Source organism: Lactuca serriola, chromosome 2, assembly GCF_051521515.1.
Source record: "Lactuca serriola cultivar US96UC23 chromosome 2, Lser_US96UC23_V15, whole genome shotgun sequence".
NCBI lineage: Eukaryota > Viridiplantae > Streptophyta > Magnoliopsida > Asterales > Asteraceae > Lactuca > Lactuca serriola.
Genome location: NC_136409.1, coordinates 166,481,126 through 166,503,871, shown reverse-complemented (window position 1 = coordinate 166,503,871; position 22,746 = coordinate 166,481,126). Strand labels below are relative to the sequence as shown.

Genomic DNA, 22,746 nt, shown 5'->3' with positions numbered 1-22,746 from the left:
AAAGAGAAAATGACGCAACGACCCTACTATATATTTTGACTTTATACTTTTAGTCCCTAAAGTTTTTTTTTTTTCGTGCCCTTTAAGAGAACACAGTTGATGTCGACCTGCTTTTTTGGTCACCGTGACCTAATATATCAGGTTAAAGCTGATATGGGTTATGATTTGGAGTTTTTTAATAAAAAAATTAGGTCCACACACACACACAAACACACACACACACACACACATATATATATATATATATATATATATATATATATATATCCCTATACTAATAAAAGAGTAGTCATTTTGCCATGTGTCATTATATTAGACCTCTTAATTAATATGATGCCACTTGTCAATCTATTAATTCTTCATTTTAAATTTATTAGACCTCCTAATTAATGTGATGTTATTTGTCAATGTATTTATTCTTCATTTTAAATTTTAAATTTTATATTATTGTTTTCATTAATTCACAAATAAAAAATGTCTAATATATATTAAAAATTAATTATATATATTTATTTAAATCAACGATTATAATTTCACAAAACTAATAAAAATATATCGTAATTAATAATTTATTTAAAATAATTAATTATTAATTTTGAGGTTTTACTATAAAATTTCAATTAATTTTATAACCATGGTTTCCACGGGTTATAAACTAGTATATATATATATATATATATATATATATATATATATATATATATATATATATATATATATATATCTCCTTGAAAGCTAACTGGGTAAATGAAGAAACCTGCTAAAATTTTCCCCTTCCTAATCAAATGGTGATATACACGAAAATGTGAAAAACTTGTTTCTTCCTTTTTGAATCTATCCACCACAAACTCCACCTTATATCCCCACACTACTTAGATTAATCAAACACCTAAAAACACCACCGCCACAACCTCCCTCTCATTCTTGGACTTGTGCCACCATAGAGCCACCGTTGCCACCATCTTGTTCCCCACCAGAACTCACCTACACCCACCATAATTGTCGCTGTCAGAGCTCCTTTATCAGCAACTTACAACCCCTTTTTCCTTCACCATCGAGAGGCACCACCCTCTCCATTCCCCTTCGTTTTTTTTCTGTTAATCAGAGCAAAATCTAAGTGTCAACCACCGCCTCCAGCCACCTGTTGTTGTTGTTTGCTTTGCTTAAGATCAACTGCTTGTCCATCCTTTCCCTTTCGTGTCGAGCTCACCGAAAACGAAGCAGCGGAAGCCGCCAGAGCAGCCCCTGCCAACACGTTGCCGCTGCTGTGAACCATCGCCAACACCAACTGCTGCTTCCGTCGACCCTATCTGGCCAACTATCACTCTCGCTCAAGGGTATTTTCTCCTCCTCCATTTTTGTTTCGTTCATTCAAGATCAGGAAGTGGGTCTCCAATTTCGTTCAAGCAATCTGTAAATACGATTTACGAATGAAGAAGATACATTGTACAAACTTAATTACATTTAAATTAAATATAACCCTAAAGTTTCTGACTTGTACGACTTTGGCCCCTCTTTCGAAATCAGTCAGATGTCTATGTGGCAAAGGGGTAACTCGGTTACCCCTTCATTTTGTCAAAAGTGACCAAATCGACCTGACAAAAAATAGTTTGTTCTCTTAAAAGGTATGAAAAAAACTTTAGGAACTATAAGGATAATATTGAAATACATAATAGGGTTGTTGCGTCATTTTCCCTTGAAGAAAAGTGCCCGAGTTACAAAAGTAATAAGTTTAAGGTACAAACTTAGAAAGCCTTCAAAAAGAAAGGACCTCTTATGCAAATTCCTCCCGAAATTTCAATACTATTTACAACCCCGTCGAAATCTAAACTTAGTTCGTTCTATAAATTTCGCGAGTGCATATGAAGTGTGTACGAGGTGGGCGAGAGCGAGACCTGCTTGAATGATCACGTAAATCAAGCCTCGGTTTCTAACCCAGCTCTTCTGATCAGTAGAATCAAGTTTCTAATTCCTTAAATTCACCCAGCAAAGCCCTAAATTTTGTACAGTTCTAATAAGTAGCAAGTAGAGAAGCAAAATTTCGCAGAAATTTAGCCCTAGAATCAGCAGGTTCAAGTTCAAGTTCAACTAGAAACGTTGTTTGGCGTTCGCTTCGAAATTTAATCAGAGCAAAACTAGGGTTCATCCAGTCATGAGTCCTATTCAGAATTTCGAGCAGCATTCTCGCCATCTCATGGAACCCGACATCCGTATGCATTCTACTTTACTTCTACACGCGCACACGAACACGAACACATTTTCGTTGTTGATATCAGTGAACTCTTTGTAAATTCTCTATTTTCGAACATCAGTTCTGTATGTGTATGGTAATTTTCGCTGATCATATCAAGCAGGGGTTCTCTCCACAACAAATTTATCGAGATAGCTTTTGTTTTGATGATTTTCTAGTGTAATAGCGCAACACTAGGAAGGATGAGATTAAATGAATATTTATTATCATAGTCTTGCTAAGAGGTTGAATTGCTATATAGGATAATCGTCATATGAACTCTATTGGTGGTCTTTAGAACTGTATTTGTTGGCAAGAAGATACTCTAGAAATCGATACCCAGTCTTTCACCCCAGCCAACCACATTTATGATTTTTGAACTAGAACACAACAAATTTTGTGTCATTATAGGTCTTCCTTCTAGATTTTTTTTACCTGTAATAAACTAGGATGCTGAAATATCAAAGCTTTTTGTTGTTTGGTCATTGATTATTGCTTTTCTTTCTGGGACAGCTATTCAAAACAGGCTTCAAATGGCGATGGAGGTCCGGGATAGTTTAGAGATAACACACACAGGGGAATACTTGAACTTCTTGAAGTGTTACTTCCGCCCCTTTTCTGGGATTCTCTATCAGATAACAAAGCCACAGTTTACTGACAACCCTGAGCATAAGCTGCGAAACATTATCATTGAAATCCTCAATCGCCTTCCTCACAGTGAGGTCCTTAGGCCTTTTGTTCAAGAGCTATTAAAAGTTGCAATGCATGTCCTTACCACTGACAATGAGGAAAACGGCTTGATTTGCATTCGCATCATTTTCGATCTTTTGAGGAACTTCAGACCAACCCAAGAAACTGAAGTGCAGCCTTTCCTTGACTTTGTGTGCAAAATTTACCAAAACTTTAGACTCACAGTTAGCCATTTTTTTGAAAGTGGGGCAGTTGTAGCTCCAGCAATGCCACCACCATCATCAATGTCAGCATTACCTTCCCTTGGCAATGAAGATGTTAAGCCCATGGAGATTTCTGATCAAGTTGGATCTTCCAGTGCCACAAGCACGGGGGCTGGGCAGCTTAATCCAAGTACTAGATCTTTCAAGATTGTGACAGAGAGTCCTTTGGTGGTTATGTTTCTGTTTCAGTTGTATAACCGCCTTGTCCAGACTAATATACCTCAGTTGTTGCCTTTGATGGTGGCTGCTATCTCAGTCCCAGGTCCTGAAAAGGTTCCACCTCATTTGAAGACCCACTTCACTGAGCTAAAAGGGGCTCAAGTTAAGGTAATTTTTATCAAGATCATTCTTTTATCATCCTTTTAAGTTTTAAATCATATTTGAAGATTATACATTTATACCCTATCTTGTTCTTGCAGACTGTCTCTTTCCTGACTTACCTTTTGAAGAGCTTTGCTGATTATATTAGGCCACATGAAGAAAGCATTTGTAAAAGCATTGTGAACCTGCTTGTTACTTGTTCAGACTCCGTTTCCATTAGAAAGGTGATAGATACTATGATACTAGATTTGTATATCCTTAGTTACCTATTCTGCCCATGTATGTAAAGTGGCTTATATAATTTACTTATTATGTGCAGGAATTGTTGATAGCATTAAAACATGTTCTTGGAACGGATTTTAAACGGGGTTTATTTCCTCTGATTGATACACTATTGGAAGAGAGGTAACATTGATATTATCTACATGGTTATCTTGCTAACTTCAATATAATGTCAAAAAAATCATTTGAGAATTTGTGAACTATGTTAGGGTTCTTGTGGGAATTGGCCGGGCTTGTTTTGAGACACTAAGGCCATTGGCTTATAGTCTCTTGGCAGAAATCGTTCATCATGTTCGTGGAGATCTCTCATTGTCACAGGTTTGAAAAGCTTTCTCTGAATTTCATCCCATACTTAGATATCTATTATTAGATATTCTATCAAGTGTCGTCTTTCAAATATCATAGATTACTTTTACTTCTATCAGCAAACTCAGACTTAAATCTCTCCTAACCTTCTTTTTGATATGTTCTCTTATCATCTTGATGCCAGCTGTCACGGATTATCTACCTATTCTCGAGTAATATGCACGACGCTTCATTATCTCTCAGCATCCACACCACATGTGCACGCTTAATGTTGAATCTGGTACAACTTTGATCTCTCTGTTTAAAGTGTCAAGAAAATTCCATCCCCTTATTCTCTGTGCTCTTTTTGTTAGGTGGAGCCAATTTTTGAGAAAGGTGTTGATCTGCCATCCATGGATGAAGCCAGGATTTTGTTGGTAAGTTTTTATGTGGCTTCTTTACTTCTTTCTGGAGATGCAACTACTTTCATTGGCAATTTGAAGATTGTACTCTTCCTTTCAGAATAAGGATAACCAATTGTTATTTCATGTGTAGGGGAGGATATTGGATGCTTTCGTTGGGAAATTTAGCACCTTTAAGCGTAGTATTCCTCAGGTATATGGCTACTTAACAAAAAAATAAATGAAAAAAAAGATAACACTCATGTGAGACATCTATATCAGTTGATTTTTCCCTTTTATATAACTCTTTCATCTTTCCACTAATTGCTTCGATTTTTTTTTATAACAGCTCCTGGAAGATGGAGACGAAGGAAAGGATCGGTCCACCTTAAAGTCAAAACTTGAGCTGCCAGTGCAGGTTATTATCTCAGTTAACTCAACCTTAAAAATCTGACTACTGATTTTATACTTTTTGGCATATTGTGTTATATAAATATGGGACTTATGATACATATATATATATATATATATATATATATATATATATATATTTAGCATACTGACACTAGAGTAAACATATAAACTATTTGGCAGGCTGTTTTAAACATTCAGGTTCCTGTAGAACATTCCAAAGAAGTCAGTGACTGTAAACATCTGATCAAGACCTTGGTTATGGGTAAATATATTTTTTTTCCATAATGTCTTTTAATAATTTTCTCTAATGATATCATACCAGTAAAATTCTTAATTTCTTATTTTGTTTTATTACCAGGAATGAAAACAATAATCTGGAGCATCACACATGCACATCTACCTCGATCACAGGTTTCACCTTCCACTCATGGGACACCACCACAGATGCTTCCAACAACCCCACCTAATTCATCCACAGGCCAACCATTCAAAGGTCTGAGAGAAGAAGAGGTATGGAGAGCTTCTGGTGTCTTGAAGAGTGGGGTCCGCTGCTTGGCTCTCTTCAGAGAAAAAGACGAAGAGAGAGAAATGATCCATCTCTTCTCCCAAATCTTAGCCATCATGGAGCCTCGAGACCTGATGGACATGTTCTCCTTATGCATGCCAGAACTTTTCGAATGCATGATATCCAACACACAGCTCGTGCATATCTTTTCAACTCTCTTACAAGCACCTAAAGTATTCAGACCATTTGCAGATGTCTTGGTTAACTTCCTTGTAAGCAGCAAACTCGATGTCTTAAAGCATCCAGACTCCCCTGCTGCAAAACTCGTTTTACATCTTTTCCGGTTTCTATTTGGTGCTGTAGCCAAAGCTCCTGCAGATTGTGAACGTATTTTACAGCCTCATGTCCCTGTTATTGTAGATGCATGCATGCGAAATGCAAGTGAAGTTGAACGTCCACTTGGCTACTTACAACTTCTTCGCACAATGTTTCGTGCCTTAGGCGGGGGTAAATTTGAACTTTTGTTACGAGACTTGATTCCTACATTACAACCGTGTTTAAACATGCTGTTAGCAATGCTTGAGGGGCCCACAGCTGAAGAAATGAAAGACCTTTTGTTGGAGCTTTGCTTAACACTCCCTGCTCGGTTAAGCTCATTGTTACCTCACCTTCCTAGATTGATGAAACCGCTTGTAATGTGTCTTAATGGAAGCGATGAGTTAGTGAGTTTAGGGTTGAGAACACTTGAGTTTTGGATTGATAGCTTAAATCCTGACTTTTTGGAACCGAGTATGGCAAATGTGATGTCTGAAGTGATTTTAGCATTATGGTCTCACTTAAGGCCTGCACCTTACCCATGGGGTGGTAAATCGTTACAACTACTTGGAAAGTTAGGTGGGAGGAATAGACGGTTTCTCAAAGAGCCTTTAGCACTTGAGTGTAAGGAGAATCCTGAACATGGACTTCGTTTGATTCTTACTTTTGAGCCTGAAACCCCGTTTTTGGTACCTCTGGATCGATGTATTAATCTTGCTATAGCAGCTGTTATGAACAAGAACAGTTCCATGGATGCTTTTTATCGGAAACAAGCTTTGAAGTTTCTAAGGGTTTGCTTGTCATCACAGCTTGATTTGCCAGGTCGTGTGAATGATGATGGATTAATATCTAGACACTTATCGACTGTTTTGGTCTCATCGGTTGACCCATCTTGGAGAAGATCTGAGGCATCTGATGTAAAGGTTAGTTTAGTTGCAAATTCCATTTTCATTTGTGTATAAAAACACTTTCATTTCGATACTTATAAAATTTCCTTGCAGACTGACTTGGGGGTGAAGACCAAAACACAACTCATGGCTGAAAAATCCGTATTCAAGATTCTTCTGATGACAATCATTGCTGCTAGTTCAGAGCCTGATTTAGTCGACCCAAAGGACGAATACGTCTCAAATGTTTGTCGACATTTCGCCATCATATTCCACTTAGAAAGTTCTTCCCAAAACGCCCCTGTTTCCGCCATTCCTCTCGGTGGTCCTTTACTCTCATCAAACACAAGTAACAGTCTAAAACCAAGAAACGGAAACAGTTCCAATCTAAAAGAGCTCGACCCTCTGATCTTCCTAGATGCCCTAGTGGAAGTGCTAGCAGATGAAAACAGACTCCATGCAAAAGCTGCTCTTAACGCGCTAAACGTGTTCTCAGAAACCCTTCTCTTACTAGCCCGCTCCAAACACGCTGATGTCATCATGTCAAGAACGGGTCCCGGTACTCCTATGATTGTCTCTAGTCCTTCCATGAGTCCAGTTTATTCACCTCCTCCTAGTGTCAGAGTCCCAATATTTGATCAGTTACTACCTCGTTTACTACACTGTTGTTATGGAAGTTCATGGCAAGCTCAAATGGGTGGTGTTATTGGTCTTGGTGCTTTAGTGGGAAAGGTGACAGTTGAAACTTTATGTGTTTTTCAAGTGCGTGTAGTACGTGGACTTGTGTTTGTTCTCAAAAGACTCCCGATTTATGCTGCAAAAGAATTGGAGGAAACTAGTCAGGTACTCACTCAAGTGCTTAGAGTGGTGAATAATGTTGATGAAGCAAACAGTGAAGCGCGGAGACAAAGTTTTCAAGGAGTGGTTGAGTTTCTTGCCTCAGAGTTATTAAGTACAAATGCAACTGTGAAAGTCAGTAAAATAGTACAATCATGTTTGGCTCTTTTAGCTAGTAGAACCGGTAGTGAAGTGTCCGAGTTGCTTGAACCGTTGTATCAGAATTTGCTTCAGTCTCTTCTAATGCGTCCTTTGAGGTCAAAAAACGTTGACCAACAAGTTGGGACTGTGACAGCTTTGAATTTTTGTCTTGCCTTGAGACCACCTCTTCTTAAGTTGACTCCTGAATTAGTCAACTTTCTTCAAGAGACATTACAGATTGCTGAAGCTGATGAGACTGTGTGGGTTGCTAAGTTTATGAACCCAAAAGTTGCCATGTCATTGACTAAACTCCGTACAGCTTGCATTGAACTGCTGTGTACAGCAATGGCATGGGCAGATTTCAAGACTCAAAATCACTCTGAGCTAAGGGCAAAAATCATTTCCATGTTTTTTAAGTCCTTAACAAGCAGGACCTCTGAAATTGTAGCTGTTGCTAAAGAGGGTTTGCGACAGGTTCTTTTCTTTTCTTTCACTTGACAATTGACATCTTAATTTTATAAAAAAAAAGACTAAACAATTCACTTTTACCTTCTGTTTGGTGTGGGCGATTAGGTAATTTTGCAGCAACGAATGCCTAAAGAGCTTCTACAGAGCAGCCTGAGGCCTATACTAGTTAACCTAGCACATACCAAGAACCTCAGTATGCCTCTTTTGCAAGGTCTGGCCCGTTTACTGGAGCTTTTATCCAATTGGTTTAATGTGGCATTGGGAGGCAAACTTTTGGAGCATCTAAAAAGATGGTTGGAACCAGAAAAGCTTCAACAGATTCAAAAATCTTGGAAAAGTGGCGAAGAACCAAAAATAGCAGCTGGTGGGTTATGTTTTTTTTAATACTGAAGCTCTCTTTTGAAATAAAACAAAAAATCAATACTAATACATAAATACTGAATTCACTTCTATTGACTTTAATGCAGCTATCATCGAGCTTTTTCACTTACTACCGAATGCAGCTGGGAAGTTCCTTGATGAACTTGTAACCTTGACTATTGATTTAGAAGGAGCCCTGCCACCTGGCCAGTTTTATAGTGAGATCAACAGTCCTTATCGTCTCCCACTTACAAAGTTCTTAAATCGTTACCCACAAGCTGCTGTTGATTATTTTCTTGCCCGATTATGCGAACCAAAATATTTCCGCAGGTAATTTTCATATAGTTTTTTCTTTGCGTATCTGTTGAATTCTTATTTAACTTTGTATCTTTTTGAGAATGATTCAGGTTAATGTACATCATAAGATCGGATGGTGGCCAGCCCTTAAGAGAAGAGCTTGCCAAGTCACCAGAAAAGATACTCTCAAGTGCATTCCCTGAGTTCATTCCCAAAACTGAGGCATCAGAAACTCCATTAGGGGGTGATGACAACAACACTCAACCTCAAGCTGCCCCAAGTGTACTACCAGATGCTTATTTCCAGGGTCTTGCTCTTATAAAAACATTGGTCAAACTCATGCCTGGCTGGTTACAGAGTAACCGTATTGTGTTTGATTCATTGGTTCTTTTGTGGAAGTCACCTGCAAGGATAACTCGCCTTCAGAATAAGCAGGAACAAAGTTTGGTGCAGGTGAGTATGATGGGCATTTTGGTAGCTTACTATAAACCAAACTTCTTCTACCTTGTTTTCTAGCTGTCATTTAATGTGTGAGATTCTGCTTTCTTCTTTATCATAAAAAAATACAGGTGAAAGAGAGCAAATGGCTGGTCAAATGTTTCTTGAACTATTTACGCCATGATAAGACAGAAGTCAATGTGCTGTTTGAAATCTTATCGATCTTTTTGTATCATACGCGCATTGATTTTACCTTTCTGAAGGAGTTTTATATCATTGAGGTAATGTTTAATCACTTTATGAACACAAAATTTTATGCTTGCAAATTGTCAACTTTTAATTGGTGTCATTTTGGTTTAGGTGGCTGAGGGGTATCAACCGAGTATGAAGAAGACCCTCCTTTTGCACTTCTTAAACATCTTCCAATCAAAACAAATGGGTCATGATCATGTGGTTGTCATCATGCAAATGCTGATTCTTCCAATGCTTGCTCATGCATTTCAGAATGAACAAACATGGGAGGTTATAGATACTGCTATCATCAAAACAATTGTTGACAAGCTTCTCGACCCTCCAGAAGAGGTGAACTATATTTTCCTTCATACATTATCGTTGCTAAATATTGTCTATGCTTTTAATTTTCTGATACAAATGATGGTATGCATAGGTCTCTGCTGAGTATGATGAGCCTCTGAGAATCGAGCTACTACAACTTGCTACATTACTTCTCAAGCATCTCCAGACCGACCTTGTTCATCATAGGAAAGAACTCATTAAATTTGGGTGGAATCACCTCAAACGTGAAGATAGTGCTAGTAAGCAGTGGGCCTTTGTGAACGTGTGCCACTTCTTGGAGGCCTATCAAGCTCCAGAAAAGATTATACTGCAGGTGTTTGTTGCCCTTCTCAGAACTTGCCAGCCAGAGAACAAAATGTTGGTCAAACAAGCCCTTGACATATTAATGCCAGCTCTTCCTCGAAGATTGCCACTTGGCGATAATTCCCGTATGCCAATCTGGATACGCTACACAAAAAAGATTCTCGTGGAAGAAGGCCACTCAATTCCAAATCTTATCCACATTTTCCAGCTCATCGTTCGCCATTCAGATCTTTTCTACAGTTGTAGGGCCCAGTTTGTACCTCAAATGGTCAACTCTCTCAGTCGCCTTGGTTTACCATACAACACCACTTCAGAAAACCGGCGTCTTGCAATTGAACTTGCAGGGTTGGTAGTCAACTGGGAGAGACAAAGACAAAATGAGATGAAAATAGTCAATGATGAAGGCACAAGTCAGAATAATGATGGATCAAACCTTGGCAACACTAATGCTGACACCAAGCGTCCAATGGATGGACCTGGAACAGCTGGACCGGGACCCGCATTTCCTGACGATCCAACTAAGCGATTAAAAGTCGAGCCTGGTCTTCAATCTCTCGGTGTCATGTCGCCAGGTGGCCCCTCTTCAATTCCAAATATAGAAACACCTGGATCCGCTGGACAACCAGATGAGGAGTTTAAACCTAATGCTGCAATGGAGGAAATGATAATCAATTTTCTAATAAGAGTAAGCATTATTAGTTTTTATAACTCAGATAACATAAAGTTTTGCAAACAGTTCTGTTGAATATGGTTTTTGTTAACAGGTGGCATTGGTGATAGAGCCGAAAGACAAGGAAGCAAGTCTCATGTATAAGCAAGCTCTAGAGCTTTTATCACAAGCTCTAGAGGTGTGGCCGAATGCTAATGTTAAATTCAATTACTTAGAGAAGCTTCTAAGCAGCATTCCACCAACTCAATCAAAAGACCCTTCAACAGCTCTAGCACAGGGTTTGGATGTCATGAATAAAGTCTTGGAAAAACAACCACATTTGTTCATCCGTAACAATATCATTCATATTTCTCAAATTCTCGAACCCTGTTTCAAGTACAAAATGCTAGATGCTGGAAAGTCGTTGTGTTCTTTGTTGAAGATGGTTTTTGTAGCTTTCCCTTCAGAAGCTTCTAGCACCCCACAGGATGTGAAAGCATTGTACCAAAAAGTTGAGGAGCTTATACAGAAGCATCTTGCATCTGTTGCAGCTCCTCAGACAGCTGGCGAAGATAACTCTGCTTCAATGATTAGCTTTGTGTTGTACATCATACAAACATTAGCAGAAGTACAAAAGAACGTAATCGACCCATTCAACTTGGGTCGTGTTCTTCAACGTCTAGCACGTGATTTAGCATCTGCACCTGGGTCTTATTCAAGACAGGGTCAAAGAACAGATCCAGATTCTGCAGTGAGTTCTTCTCGCCAAGGTGCTGATGTTGGAGTGGTGGTTGCCAATCTTAAATCTGTTTTAAAACTCATTGGTGAAAGGGTCATGCTTGTACCTGACTTCAAAAAGTCCATAACTCAGATTCTAAATTCTTTGCTGTCTGAGAAAGGAACTGAACATACAGTGTTGTTATGCATCCTTGATGTGATTAAAGGATGGATTGACAAAGATTTTGGCATATCTGGAATGGCTTCGAATTCTGTTTCTTTTCTTTCTCCAAAGGAAGTCGTATCTTTTCTTCAAAAGCTTTCACAGGTTGATAAACAGAACTTTTCTCCAACCTCTCTTGAAGAATGGGACAAGAAGTATCTCGACCTTCTCTATGGGCTTTGTGCTGATGCAAATAAGTAAGCATTTATTTTGGATTTAAATAAGTAAAGCATCTTTGTGATTTGCTTTTTTTTATTTATTTATATATAAAGTCAAAAGTTTAAATCATGATCTCACTGATTCACAGGTATCCAATTTCCTTGCGACAAGAAGTGTTTCAGAAGGTGGAGAGGCAGTTTTTACTAGGTTTAAGAGCGAAAGATCCTGAAATGAGGATGAAGTTTTTCTCCCTTTACCACGAATCTCTTCAGAAGACACTCTTCACCCGTTTGCAATATATTATTCAAGTTCAAGACTGGGAAGCTTTGAGTGATGTCTTCTGGCTAAAACAAGGCCTTGATCTTCTTCTTGCCATTTTAGTCGAGAATAAACCTATTACACTTCCTCCAAATTCTGCCAAGGTTACTTCTCTTCTGGCTGCAGGCTCTCTTCCAGAACATTCCGGACCACAACCTATGGTTACTGACACATCCGAGGTGTCAGAAGATAACACTCCGTTAACTGTAGATGCCCTTGTTTCAAAACATGCCAAGTTTATGAGTGAAATGAGCCGACTTCAGGTAGGTGATCTTGTGATTCCATTAAGAGAGCTTGCTCATACGGATGCAAATGTCGCATATCATTTATGGGTGTTGGTGTTTCCGATTGTTTGGGTAACTTTATGCAAAGATGAACAAGTAAAACTTGCAAAACCAATAATCTCTCTTTTATCAAAAGACTACCATAAGAAGCAACAAGGTAACAGGCCAAATGTCGTGCAAGCTCTTCTAGAAGGACTCCAGTTAAGCCACCCGCAACCTCGAATGCCTAGCGAACTCATCAAATACATCGGTAAAACCTACAACGCATGGCACATCGCGCTAAACCTTCTAGAAAGTCACGTGATGTTGTTCCTTAATGAAACAAAATGCTCTGAATCTCTCGCTGAACTTTACCGTTTGTTAAATGAAGAAGATATGAGATACGGATTATGGAAGAAACGTTCAATCACAGCTGAAACTAGGGTTGGGTTATCACTTGTTCAACATGGTTACTGGCAACGTGCGCAAAGTCTATTTTACCAAGCTATGGTTAAGGCAACCCAAGGTACTTACAACAACACTGTACCCAAAGCTGAAATGTGTTTGTGGGAAGAACAATGGTTGTACTGTGCGAGTCAACTCAGTCAATGGGATGTGTTGGCGGATTTCGGTAAACTCGTTGATAATTACGATATCTTACTCGATAGTCTCTGGAAGCAACCGGATTGGGCGTATTTAAAAGATCATGTAATCCCAAAAGCTCAAGTTGAAGAAACACCAAAGCTTCGTATAATCCAAGCGTATTTTTCCCTACATGAGAAAAATTCAAACGGTGTTGGTGATGCTGAGAACATTGTAGGAAAAGGTGTCGACCTTGCTTTGGAACAATGGTGGCAGTTACCCGAGATGTCAATTCATGCGAGAATCCCTCTTTTACAACAATTCCAACAGTTAGTCGAGGTTCAAGAATCGGCTAGGGTTCTAGTGGATATAGCAAATGGGAACAAACTTTCTGCAAGCTCTTCTGTTGGTGTACACGGAAGTCTATATGCTGATTTAAAGGACATTCTAGAAACATGGCGACTCAGAACTCCAAACGAATGGGATAATTTGTCTGTTTGGTATGACTTGCTTCAATGGAGAAACGAAATGTATAATTCAGTGATTGAAGCGTTTAAAGAGTTTGCAACCACAAATTCTCAACTTCATCATCTCGGGTATCGTGACAAGGCATGGAATGTGAACAAACTTGCCCATATTGCCCGTAAGCAGAGTCTTCATGATGTTTGCGTGTCTGTTTTGGAAAAAATGTATGGGCATTCCACTATGGAAGTACAAGAAGCTTTTGTGAAAATCAGGGAACAGGCGAAAGCGTATTTGGAAATGAAGGGGGAACTTACAAGTGGTTTGAATCTAATCAACAGTACTAATCTCGAATACTTTCCTGTGAAACACAAAGCGGAAATCTTCCGTATCAAAGGAGATTTTTTGTTGAAACTACACGATTGTGAAGGGGCGAATCTTTCGTATTCGAATGCGATTAGTCTTTTCAAAAACCTCCCGAAAGGGTGGATAAGCTGGGGGAACTACTGTGACATGGCGTTCAAGGAGACACATGATGAGATTTGGTTGGAATACGCAGTGAGTTGTTTTCTTCAAGGAATCAAATTCGGAATCCCCAATTCCAGAAGCCATTTAGCTCGTGTACTCTACCTTCTCAGTTTCGACACTCCAAATGAACCTGTGGGAAGAGCTTTTGACAAATACGTTGACCAAATCCCACATTGGGTCTGGCTTTCTTGGATCCCACAGCTTTTACTCTCTTTACAAAGATCTGAAGCCCCACATTGCAAACTCGTGTTACTAAAAGTTGCTACCGTATACCCTCAGGTACATATAAAACTCATTCTACTGATCTACTCTATTATAATTTATATCAATTAAACTAATTCTTTCTCTTACCTTTTTGAACTTTTTAGGCTTTGTATTACTGGCTGCGAACGTATTTACTCGAAAGACGTGATGTGGCGAACAAATCTGAATTTGGTAGAATGGCAATGCAACAGCAACAGCAAAGAATGCAACAAAACATGGCTGGACCTTCTTCAAACTCAGAAAACCAGATTCCTCAAGGAAGTCAGTCAGCAGGTGGTGGTGGTGTTCAATCCCATGATGGAGGAGGCAACTCTCAAGGTCAAGAACCTGAAAGAACATCAGTTCCTGAAGGCAATGTGCTAGGAGGAAACGAACAAAATCTCCAACAAAACCCTTCAGCCATGACTGAAGGTGGTCAGAATGCTATAAGGCGGAACTATGCCATGGGGTTGGTGGCTTCTGCCGCCAGTGCATTCGATGCTGCAAAAGATATCATGGAGGCACTCAGAAGCAAGCACACAAACTTAGCCAGTGAACTCGAGGTAAAAACAAAAAAAAAAACAAAAACGAATCTCTTCTACTTTTGTATTTGAATTTGATGTTAATTCTCATTATTACCCTTGTAATATCACAGAGTTTGCTAACGGAGATTGGTTCGAGATTTGTGACACTACCTGAAGAGCGATTACTAGCTGTTGTTAATGCTCTGTTACATCGTTGCTACAAGTATCCTACTGCTACAACAGCAGAGGTTCCTCAGTCTCTTAAAAAGGAGCTTTCGGGTGTTTGTAGGGCTTGTTTTTCAGCAGATGCTGTTAACAAACATGTTGAGTTTGTGAGAGAATACAAGCAGGATTTTGAACGCGATCTTGATCCAGAAAGCACTGCTACATTTCCAGCTACTTTATCTGATCTGACTGAAAGGTTAAAGCACTGGAAAAACATTCTTCAGAGTAATGTCGAAGATCGGTTCCCTGCTGTTTTGAAATTGGAAGAAGAGAGCAGAGTGTTGCGTGACTTCCATGTTGTTGAAGTCGAGGTTCCAGGACAGTACTTCACAGATCAAGTAAGTAAAAATATAATAGAAAATGTGAAATTTGCATCTTTTTACAGTTGATAATTGTGTCAATTTTTGTCTACAGGAAGTTGCACCTGATCACACTGTGAAGCTAGACAGGGTCGGAGCCGATATTCCAATCGTACGCAGACACGGAAGCAGTTTCCGTCGTTTGACTCTCATAGGCTCAGACGGGTCTCAGCGCCACTTCATCGTCCAAACATCTCTCACTCCAAACGCACGAAGCGACGAAAGAATCTTACAGCTTTTCCGTGTCATGAACCGCATGTTCGACAAACACAAAGAATCCCGCCGTCGCCACATCAGCATCCACACCCCAATCATCATCCCTGTCTGGTCTCAGGTTCGAATGGTGGAAGATGACTTGACATACAGCACCTTTCTAGAAGTCTATGAAAACCACTGTTCTAGAAACAACAAAGAAGCCGACCAACCAATTGCGTACTTTAAGGAACAGTTAAACCAAGCGATCTCGGGTCAAATATCACCGGAAGCTGTAGTGGATCTCCGTCTCCAAGCGTACACCCACATCACAAAAGACTATGTTTTTGACAATATATTCTCGCAGTACATGTACAAAACGCTTCTGAGTGGGAATCACATGTGGGCTTTCAAGAAGCAGTTTGCGATACAGCTGGCACTCTCGAGTTTCACTTCTTTCATGTTGCAAATAGGCGGAAGGTCTCCTAACAAGATTCTATTTGCAAAAAACACCGGGAAAATCTTTCAAACGGATTTCCATCCGGCTTATGACGCCAACGGTATGATCGAGTTCAACGAACCGGTTCCTTTCCGGTTGACAAGAAATTTGCAGATGTTTTTCTCTCATTTTGGTGTTGAAGGGTTGATCGTGTCTGCCATGTGTGCAGCTGCTCAAGCTGTTGTTTCCCCCAAGGTTAGTTAAACCCTGACTGTGACTGTGACTGTGATTGTGATTGTGAGTGTGAGGTTTGACTTTTATAATAATAATGCAGCAAAGTCAACATCTGTGGCATCATTTAGCCATGTTTTTCCGTGATGAATTGCTGTCATGGTCATGGAGGAGGCCACTTGGAATGCCATTGGCACCGGTTGTTGGTGGGGGGAGTTTGAACCCTGTTGAGTTTAGACAAAAGATTACTACAAATGTGGAGCATGTGATTCAGCGGATCAATGGAATTGCACCTCAGTTCATTTCAGAAGAGGTATGTTAATGTTTCTACCCTTTTTTGTATTTTTATTGTATATATATTTATTGGAGGGATTTTTGATTTTTGATGTTTGATGTTTAGGAGGAGAATTCGGTGGACCCACCGCAGTCGGTGCAAAGAGGTGTGACTGAACTTGTGGAAGCTGCACTTACTCCAAGAAACTTGTGCATGATGGATCCAACGTGGCATCCATGGTTTTGAATTTAGGATGGAGGGCTGTAATCTAATCTCGTATATAATAAAGCCTTCTGTACATATGCAACTAAAAACCCTTTGTTAGGGCTCATCTTACTTAACTCTATTATGATTGACTAATCTCAACAACACAATAGTTTTCTACATTCATGAGCATGCTATGTCGTTACTTACCTTATTATAGTTTCATGATAAAGTGATAAACTATGCTTACAGATTTTCCAAAATATGGTTAATTATTTATGCTATAGAATTGGTTTATGAAGTGCTACTTTGCTCAAGATTTGAGTTTAGGTTTGCAAACTAGTTGGTTAGGCTCGAACTTAAATTGATTACTTGAAAAAAAATGTTATAATGCAAGTAAAAAGCCCTTATAACACCACAATTGGAATTTGAATCATTTATGGTGGATGGAATCATGAATTGAATGGTTGGCTTAGACGTAATATTGTTTTTAACTTGTCAAATTAATTTCATTGATGATTTTAAGGTCGTTAGAATCAATCTAGTTGAGTTAATTTGTGATTATGTCTCAATTGTTGCTTCTTTTAAGTTTGTTGAGTTCCTAGTCATCTAATCTTCAATAGATTGATGTGAATAATCATGTTTACCTATCTTTATCTATTCTAGAAGTTTCGTAATCATTATCAAGTGTTTAAGAGTCTATTGGAACCATTCTTAAAACATTAAGACCCTACACAAAGTATAATGGCCAAATGGGTAAAAATCAACATTTTTGGCATTCTAAGTTGTACAGGGTTGGGCCGAGCAGGCTTGAGCTTTAGAAAACTTTGTAATTTGAGTTGGTACCTATATATGAGTATTTTGGTCATCTTGTGACCTTTAATCCATACTTATTAGGTGATGTAAAGGAGGTATAAATAAAGAAAATTGAACCTTAAAGAGTTGGGTATCATAGCATTTGGCTAAGGTGAGTTTTTTGAGAGTAAAAGTGGAATATACTTACTTTGATAATTGATTCTCAATTTTGATGTATTAATATTATATGATGGTTTTTGGTTTTATATAATATATTATGATCATGCTTGCTTTGTGTGTACCAATGGTACTTGTTTGCATTCATGAAACTCTTTTTGTGATATTTATTGTTTTAAGAAATTCTATGCATAGTTAGAAATGATTTTTGGAGCACCCTTCTATGTGCATTCATATTAGGATTGGGTTGATTTGAGTGGACAAATAACTTTGAGATCCCTTATTTGTAGAATACCCATCTAAAGAGTCATGGGCATGATTCTAGAAAATCCTCATGTGCACAAGCATGGTGTGCTACCCCTTGTGACATTATCTGATGGCATACATTGCCTAATTTGTAGAATGGATAAAATATGAGAGTGTGTGCTATGTGCTCACTATTCATGAGTCCAATTTTGGATGCCATAAATCGTTGAGACTTTAGTCTATGAGATTGATTCAGGTTGGGGTATATGTATATGCATCATCATTTTTGTTTGTTTGCAGAGTTATCCCATTTTATCCTATTGAATCTTTTTTTGAAACGGCAAATATAACCTAAACTACATCTTAAAACCACCTATGTTCATGACGAGACTTGAACCCTCAACCTCAAGGAGGGAGAATAATGCTCATCTTAGGGAGGAGGGAGTCCTTCTCTCTCAACCCACTTCCACATCAAATTTTACCTTTTCTTTCTCTTCCATCTTTTCCAACCTACAACACATGAAAACCCTATTTTTTCTCAACCCACCTAACTCATTCAATTTTTAATTTTAAAATAAACATAAACTAATAAAAATTATTCAAATTAATTCATAAAATTGAAAATTTATTTATAAAAACAAAATATTAGTTATATTTGATATTATTATACTTTTGTAAATTAAAAAAAATGTTATATATATATATATATATATATATATATATATATATATATATATATATATATATAGAGAGAGAGAGAGAGAGAGAGAGAGAGAGAGAGAGAATGAAAAAAAAGCACATGTTATCATCACATGCATGAAGACAATTGAAGACAAACTTAAACTCGTAAATTCATGGGTTGGTAAGCTTGTTGAGATGATGAAATGCAACAAACCGGTGGAATCCAGTTTTGAAGGGGACGTAAGCTAGCGGTACCGTCGGTACCTCCCTAAACCGCCGACAAACTTAACTTGGACTCCGCCCTCCCTTAGAAATGAGAGTCATTCCTTCTCAACCCATTGTCATATCAGTTTTTATCTTTTCTCTCTTCCATCTTTATGGAAACCCTATCTTTCTCACCCATCAAACCCATTCAATATTTAATTTTAAAATAAACATAAACTAATAAAAATTATTCAAATTAATTCATAAAATTGAAAATTTATTTGTAAAAACAAAATATTAGTTATGTTTGATATTATTATACTTTTGTAAAATAAAAAAATGTTATATATATATATATATATATATATATATATATATATATATATATATATATATAGAGAGAGAGAGAGAGAGAGAGAGAGAGAGAGAGAGAGAGAGAGAGAGTGAAAAAAAGGCTCGTGTTATCATCATATGCATGAAGACAAACTTAAACTTTATAAGTTCATGGGTTGGTAAGCCTCTTGAGATAATGAAATGCAACAAACCGCTAGAACCTATTTTTGAAGGGGACGTAAGCCGACGGTACCGCCGGTACCTCCCTAAACTGCCGTCAAACTTAACTTGGACTCCGCCCACCCTTAGTAGCTAAGTTCACTAACTACAATTCTCCGTCAAGCTGCATGCTCTTGTTCATTATTTCCCTATCAAATACATTATTAATAAGGCAACAATTGTGTTGGATTCCACGTTTCCACCAAATTGGTATCAATAAAACATGGATTATATTTCTTGTATCGGGTCCTTTCAATATACTATCCCCCATTAACTTGGATTGTATTTAATCATCTAATTTATACTAATAAATTAATTAGATGTAAAGTAATCAAAAATTACCTAATACATGTGCCTTAGTAAAGAAAACCCCAATATTTTCACCTTGATTGGACTCCATATTTTTGACTTATATGTGTGTATTACTATTACACGCGTATAAGGCTTGTATATATATTTGAAAGCATTCTTAGGTTTATAAAGCTGGTGAATGTATGTATACGTCTTTGTTTCTTTAATGCTTCCAATCTCAATTTACACGTTATAGACTTCAATCATGGAAGATCAAATTATGGACTCGTTTGCGACCTCAAGACCTTGAATTCAAAAGGTGGGCCCCAACACCAACTAGAAGCATCTTTGGCTTATGAAAGTGTTCTTGGATTGTATTCATTAAACTCTTATTTTATGTTCAAATTATATAATTACAAACAGTTGTAGTAGATTAATACCCAATTGGCATATATCTTGGCATATGAGATTGGTAAATGACTTAAGAGGGTAAACAATTCCAAATTTTGTTCATATTTGATATTTTTTTTATACAGCCATTAAAATCTTATTTTGTACAGCACATGAAATTATTTGGATTATCATTAATACTTGTTGAAATGGAGTTTGGCTCTTAAAAGTAGGGTGAGGTGTTGATCAAGATGACAAAAATACACAACCCTAAATGAGATTGAGACGAATTCGATTTCATGTTTATGTCTTATCAAGTATAAAAACACGTCGTTTGTATCGTGTTCATATTAAAACTTCAACACAAATTGAAATAGTATTAATATGTGTTTGTTGAATTTTATAAGATTAACTATGAACTAATTTGAAATAGTATTAAAACTATAAAAAGATAGCCTAATATTCTAAAATGTTTTAGAAAACCCGGCGACAAAAAATCAAAACCAACAATTATTTACACCGGGTTTCTTCCTTAAAAAGTTATGGCTGATGTGGCTAAATGAGTCCGGATAGGATGCTGAGTAGGATCTAATTTATGTAATAAACTAATAAAGACGGTAAAAATCAGTCATTTATCATTTGTACTGTGCGAAAGGTAAAAAACCCTAGTTCGTGTTTTCTCTTGAGAATGGGACGACGCAGTGTGGAACGCGGGAAGCACTGAAATCAAAACGAGAACGTAATCGATCAGAAGGTGTTGAAAGCCGAACGACTTCCTTAATCTACGATAAGTATTTCGTTTTTCTTTTTGGGTTTCAATCGGGATGAAGAACGATTTCAGAAGCTGTTTTCGGGTTCCAAATCGCGATTTTCTTTGTATTTAAACCATTTTCCTGTGCACATTTTAACACATTGCGTTTTTCTTAGTTATTTAACCATTTCATGTGTAAAAAACAGAACAACTGGATATAATAAGAAGTAATTGTCTAGTTCCTGATGAAAATGACTAGTTATTTGTTCCTGGTAGCAGCCAACAAGATCCAGTTACTTTGGATTGAATTGAATGTGTATTAGGGGGATATATTTTGTAACAACTATGGTCTGGTTTTTGTTTTGTTTGATGTAAATCCTAGGGAAAACTATTACACTCATTTGTGGTTCCTTAATAGCATTGAACTTGATAATTTGTTGAATGGAGGTTTTTCTAAGATGCAATCTGAGTTCACAAAGAATTGTTGATAGCGTTTTGCACATTTTTTGGCATTGCAAATGAAACAGTGATGGATTTTAACATATATGTTGCCATTGGAAATGGAATGTTAGCAGACTCTTGCACATTCATCAACGAGATTAGAAGATGGCAGAAGGAGGCGAAAAAGTGAAAGAGGCAAACCCTAACTCCAAAGATGGTGATATGGAAGCTGAAATACAGCGTTTAAAAGATGAAGGTTTTTTCAGAATGGGCAAAGCATGCACAGGGTGTTTGCTCTATTCCTCATTCCTAAGAAGATTCAATTCCGGTAACCCTGTTTGCCTCGGCTTCTCCCGTACTGAAATTGGTACTCTCTTTCTCTCTCCCTTCCTCTCTCTCATCGTGAATGCTTTGGAATTCAGATTATTGGTCTGTAAATCATAGAATTGTGAATGATTTCAAAGTTGAACATACATTTAATGAATTAATTTGAACTTTTATGATTAGTTCCTGGCAATTACTATGGAAAACCAGAGATGGACGCTACAGAAGGCTTTCATTTCATATACGCTTGTCTTGGTGAGTCCCTGTTTGTAGATGATATGCAGCATCAAAGGGAGGCGCCAATCTGTATTGCTGGATACCAGGTTCTCTCTCTCTCTCTCTCTCTCACACACACACACACACACACACACAAATTGGATATGGATAAGTGGATAACAAGTTCTCTTACAACACAATCAACTGTTTAATTTTCAGGCTTACTATGTTAGAGAAAAAGCCACTGATTCTGATGCCTTTAGCAGGCAAGTTTTTGTGTTATGTATCTATTTATTCAATAAATGTTGCATTTTAAATTTAATAAAGAAGATAGATTACATTTTTGGTCTCTGAGTTTCTTCAAAACTTTCTGTTTTGGTCGAAAGTACTTTTCTTCTTCAGTTTTGGTGTGGTGTGAGTCCCTAATCTCTGAAGGCACCACAATTGCAAAAGAAGTAACTGTTTTTGAGCAAACTCAGAGACCAAAACTGAAGTTTTGAATAAACCTAAGGGACCAAAAATGCAAATTACTCGTTTTATGACAAACCCATATCAGGTTATCTCGATGAAAAGTGATGGGTTCTTTTTGATTTTTTTTAATAAATAAAAAACAGGTTTAAAAGAAATGCAAATGTAGCTGCATCAGAAGTAGCGCAGAATGTGCGGAAAGTTGGGAAACGAATCAAGGAAAAAATTGACAAATGATGTAAAAAGTTACATTGGTTTTGTTAATATGCAACATCCTAGTGCTACTACTATTTTTGTACATCTACTGGCTACTCATATAAAAAAACCAAAAGTAGGATTGAGTCGCTATAAAATTTGAAAATAATGGTTTTCCTTGGTTTTATCATTGCGAAGATAGTCTCATTTCAAAGAGTTTCTCGCTGGGCCTTTTACGATCCATTTGCAAATAGAGGGCTTTGACCCCACTCACTCACCAATGGTTCCGTGTTATCATTTAATAAATTTATATGTAAGAACCATGAACTACCATATAATAATTCTACCATATAATAATAATTACCAATGTTCGTAATCGAATATATATATATATATATATATATATATAT

General features: G+C 37.6%; 2 protein-coding genes across 2 annotated transcripts; both read left to right on the top strand.

Moving 5' to 3' along the window:
• Positions 1-1,848: 1,848 nt before the first annotated feature.
• LOC145087307 (uncharacterized) lies at positions 1,849-16,785 on the top strand. Its single transcript, XM_079025243.1, has 25 exons — positions 1,849-2,210; positions 2,744-3,510; positions 3,603-3,728; positions 3,824-3,909; positions 3,996-4,104; positions 4,277-4,372; positions 4,446-4,508; positions 4,627-4,686; positions 4,822-4,890; positions 5,067-5,148; positions 5,245-6,629; positions 6,708-8,045; positions 8,145-8,403; positions 8,507-8,729; positions 8,807-9,149; positions 9,266-9,415; positions 9,495-9,716; positions 9,802-10,698; positions 10,778-11,799; positions 11,910-14,193; positions 14,283-14,720; positions 14,813-15,244; positions 15,321-16,151; positions 16,231-16,440; positions 16,528-16,785. The coding sequence occupies exons 1-25, from the start codon at positions 2,153-2,155 to the stop codon at positions 16,645-16,647; spliced, it is 11,670 nt and encodes a 3,889-aa protein (XP_078881369.1). The 5' UTR covers positions 1,849-2,152; the 3' UTR covers positions 16,648-16,785.
• Positions 16,786-20,595: 3,810 nt separating this feature from the next.
• On the top strand, positions 20,596-22,521 carry LOC145090568 (uncharacterized). Its single transcript, XM_079028718.1, has 5 exons — positions 20,596-20,695; positions 21,268-21,500; positions 21,641-21,780; positions 21,893-21,939; positions 22,288-22,521. Exons 2-5 carry the CDS (start codon positions 21,299-21,301, stop codon positions 22,376-22,378), a joined length of 480 nt encoding a protein of 159 aa, XP_078884844.1. The 5' UTR covers positions 20,596-20,695; positions 21,268-21,298; the 3' UTR covers positions 22,379-22,521.
• Positions 22,522-22,746: the final 225 nt, after the last annotated feature.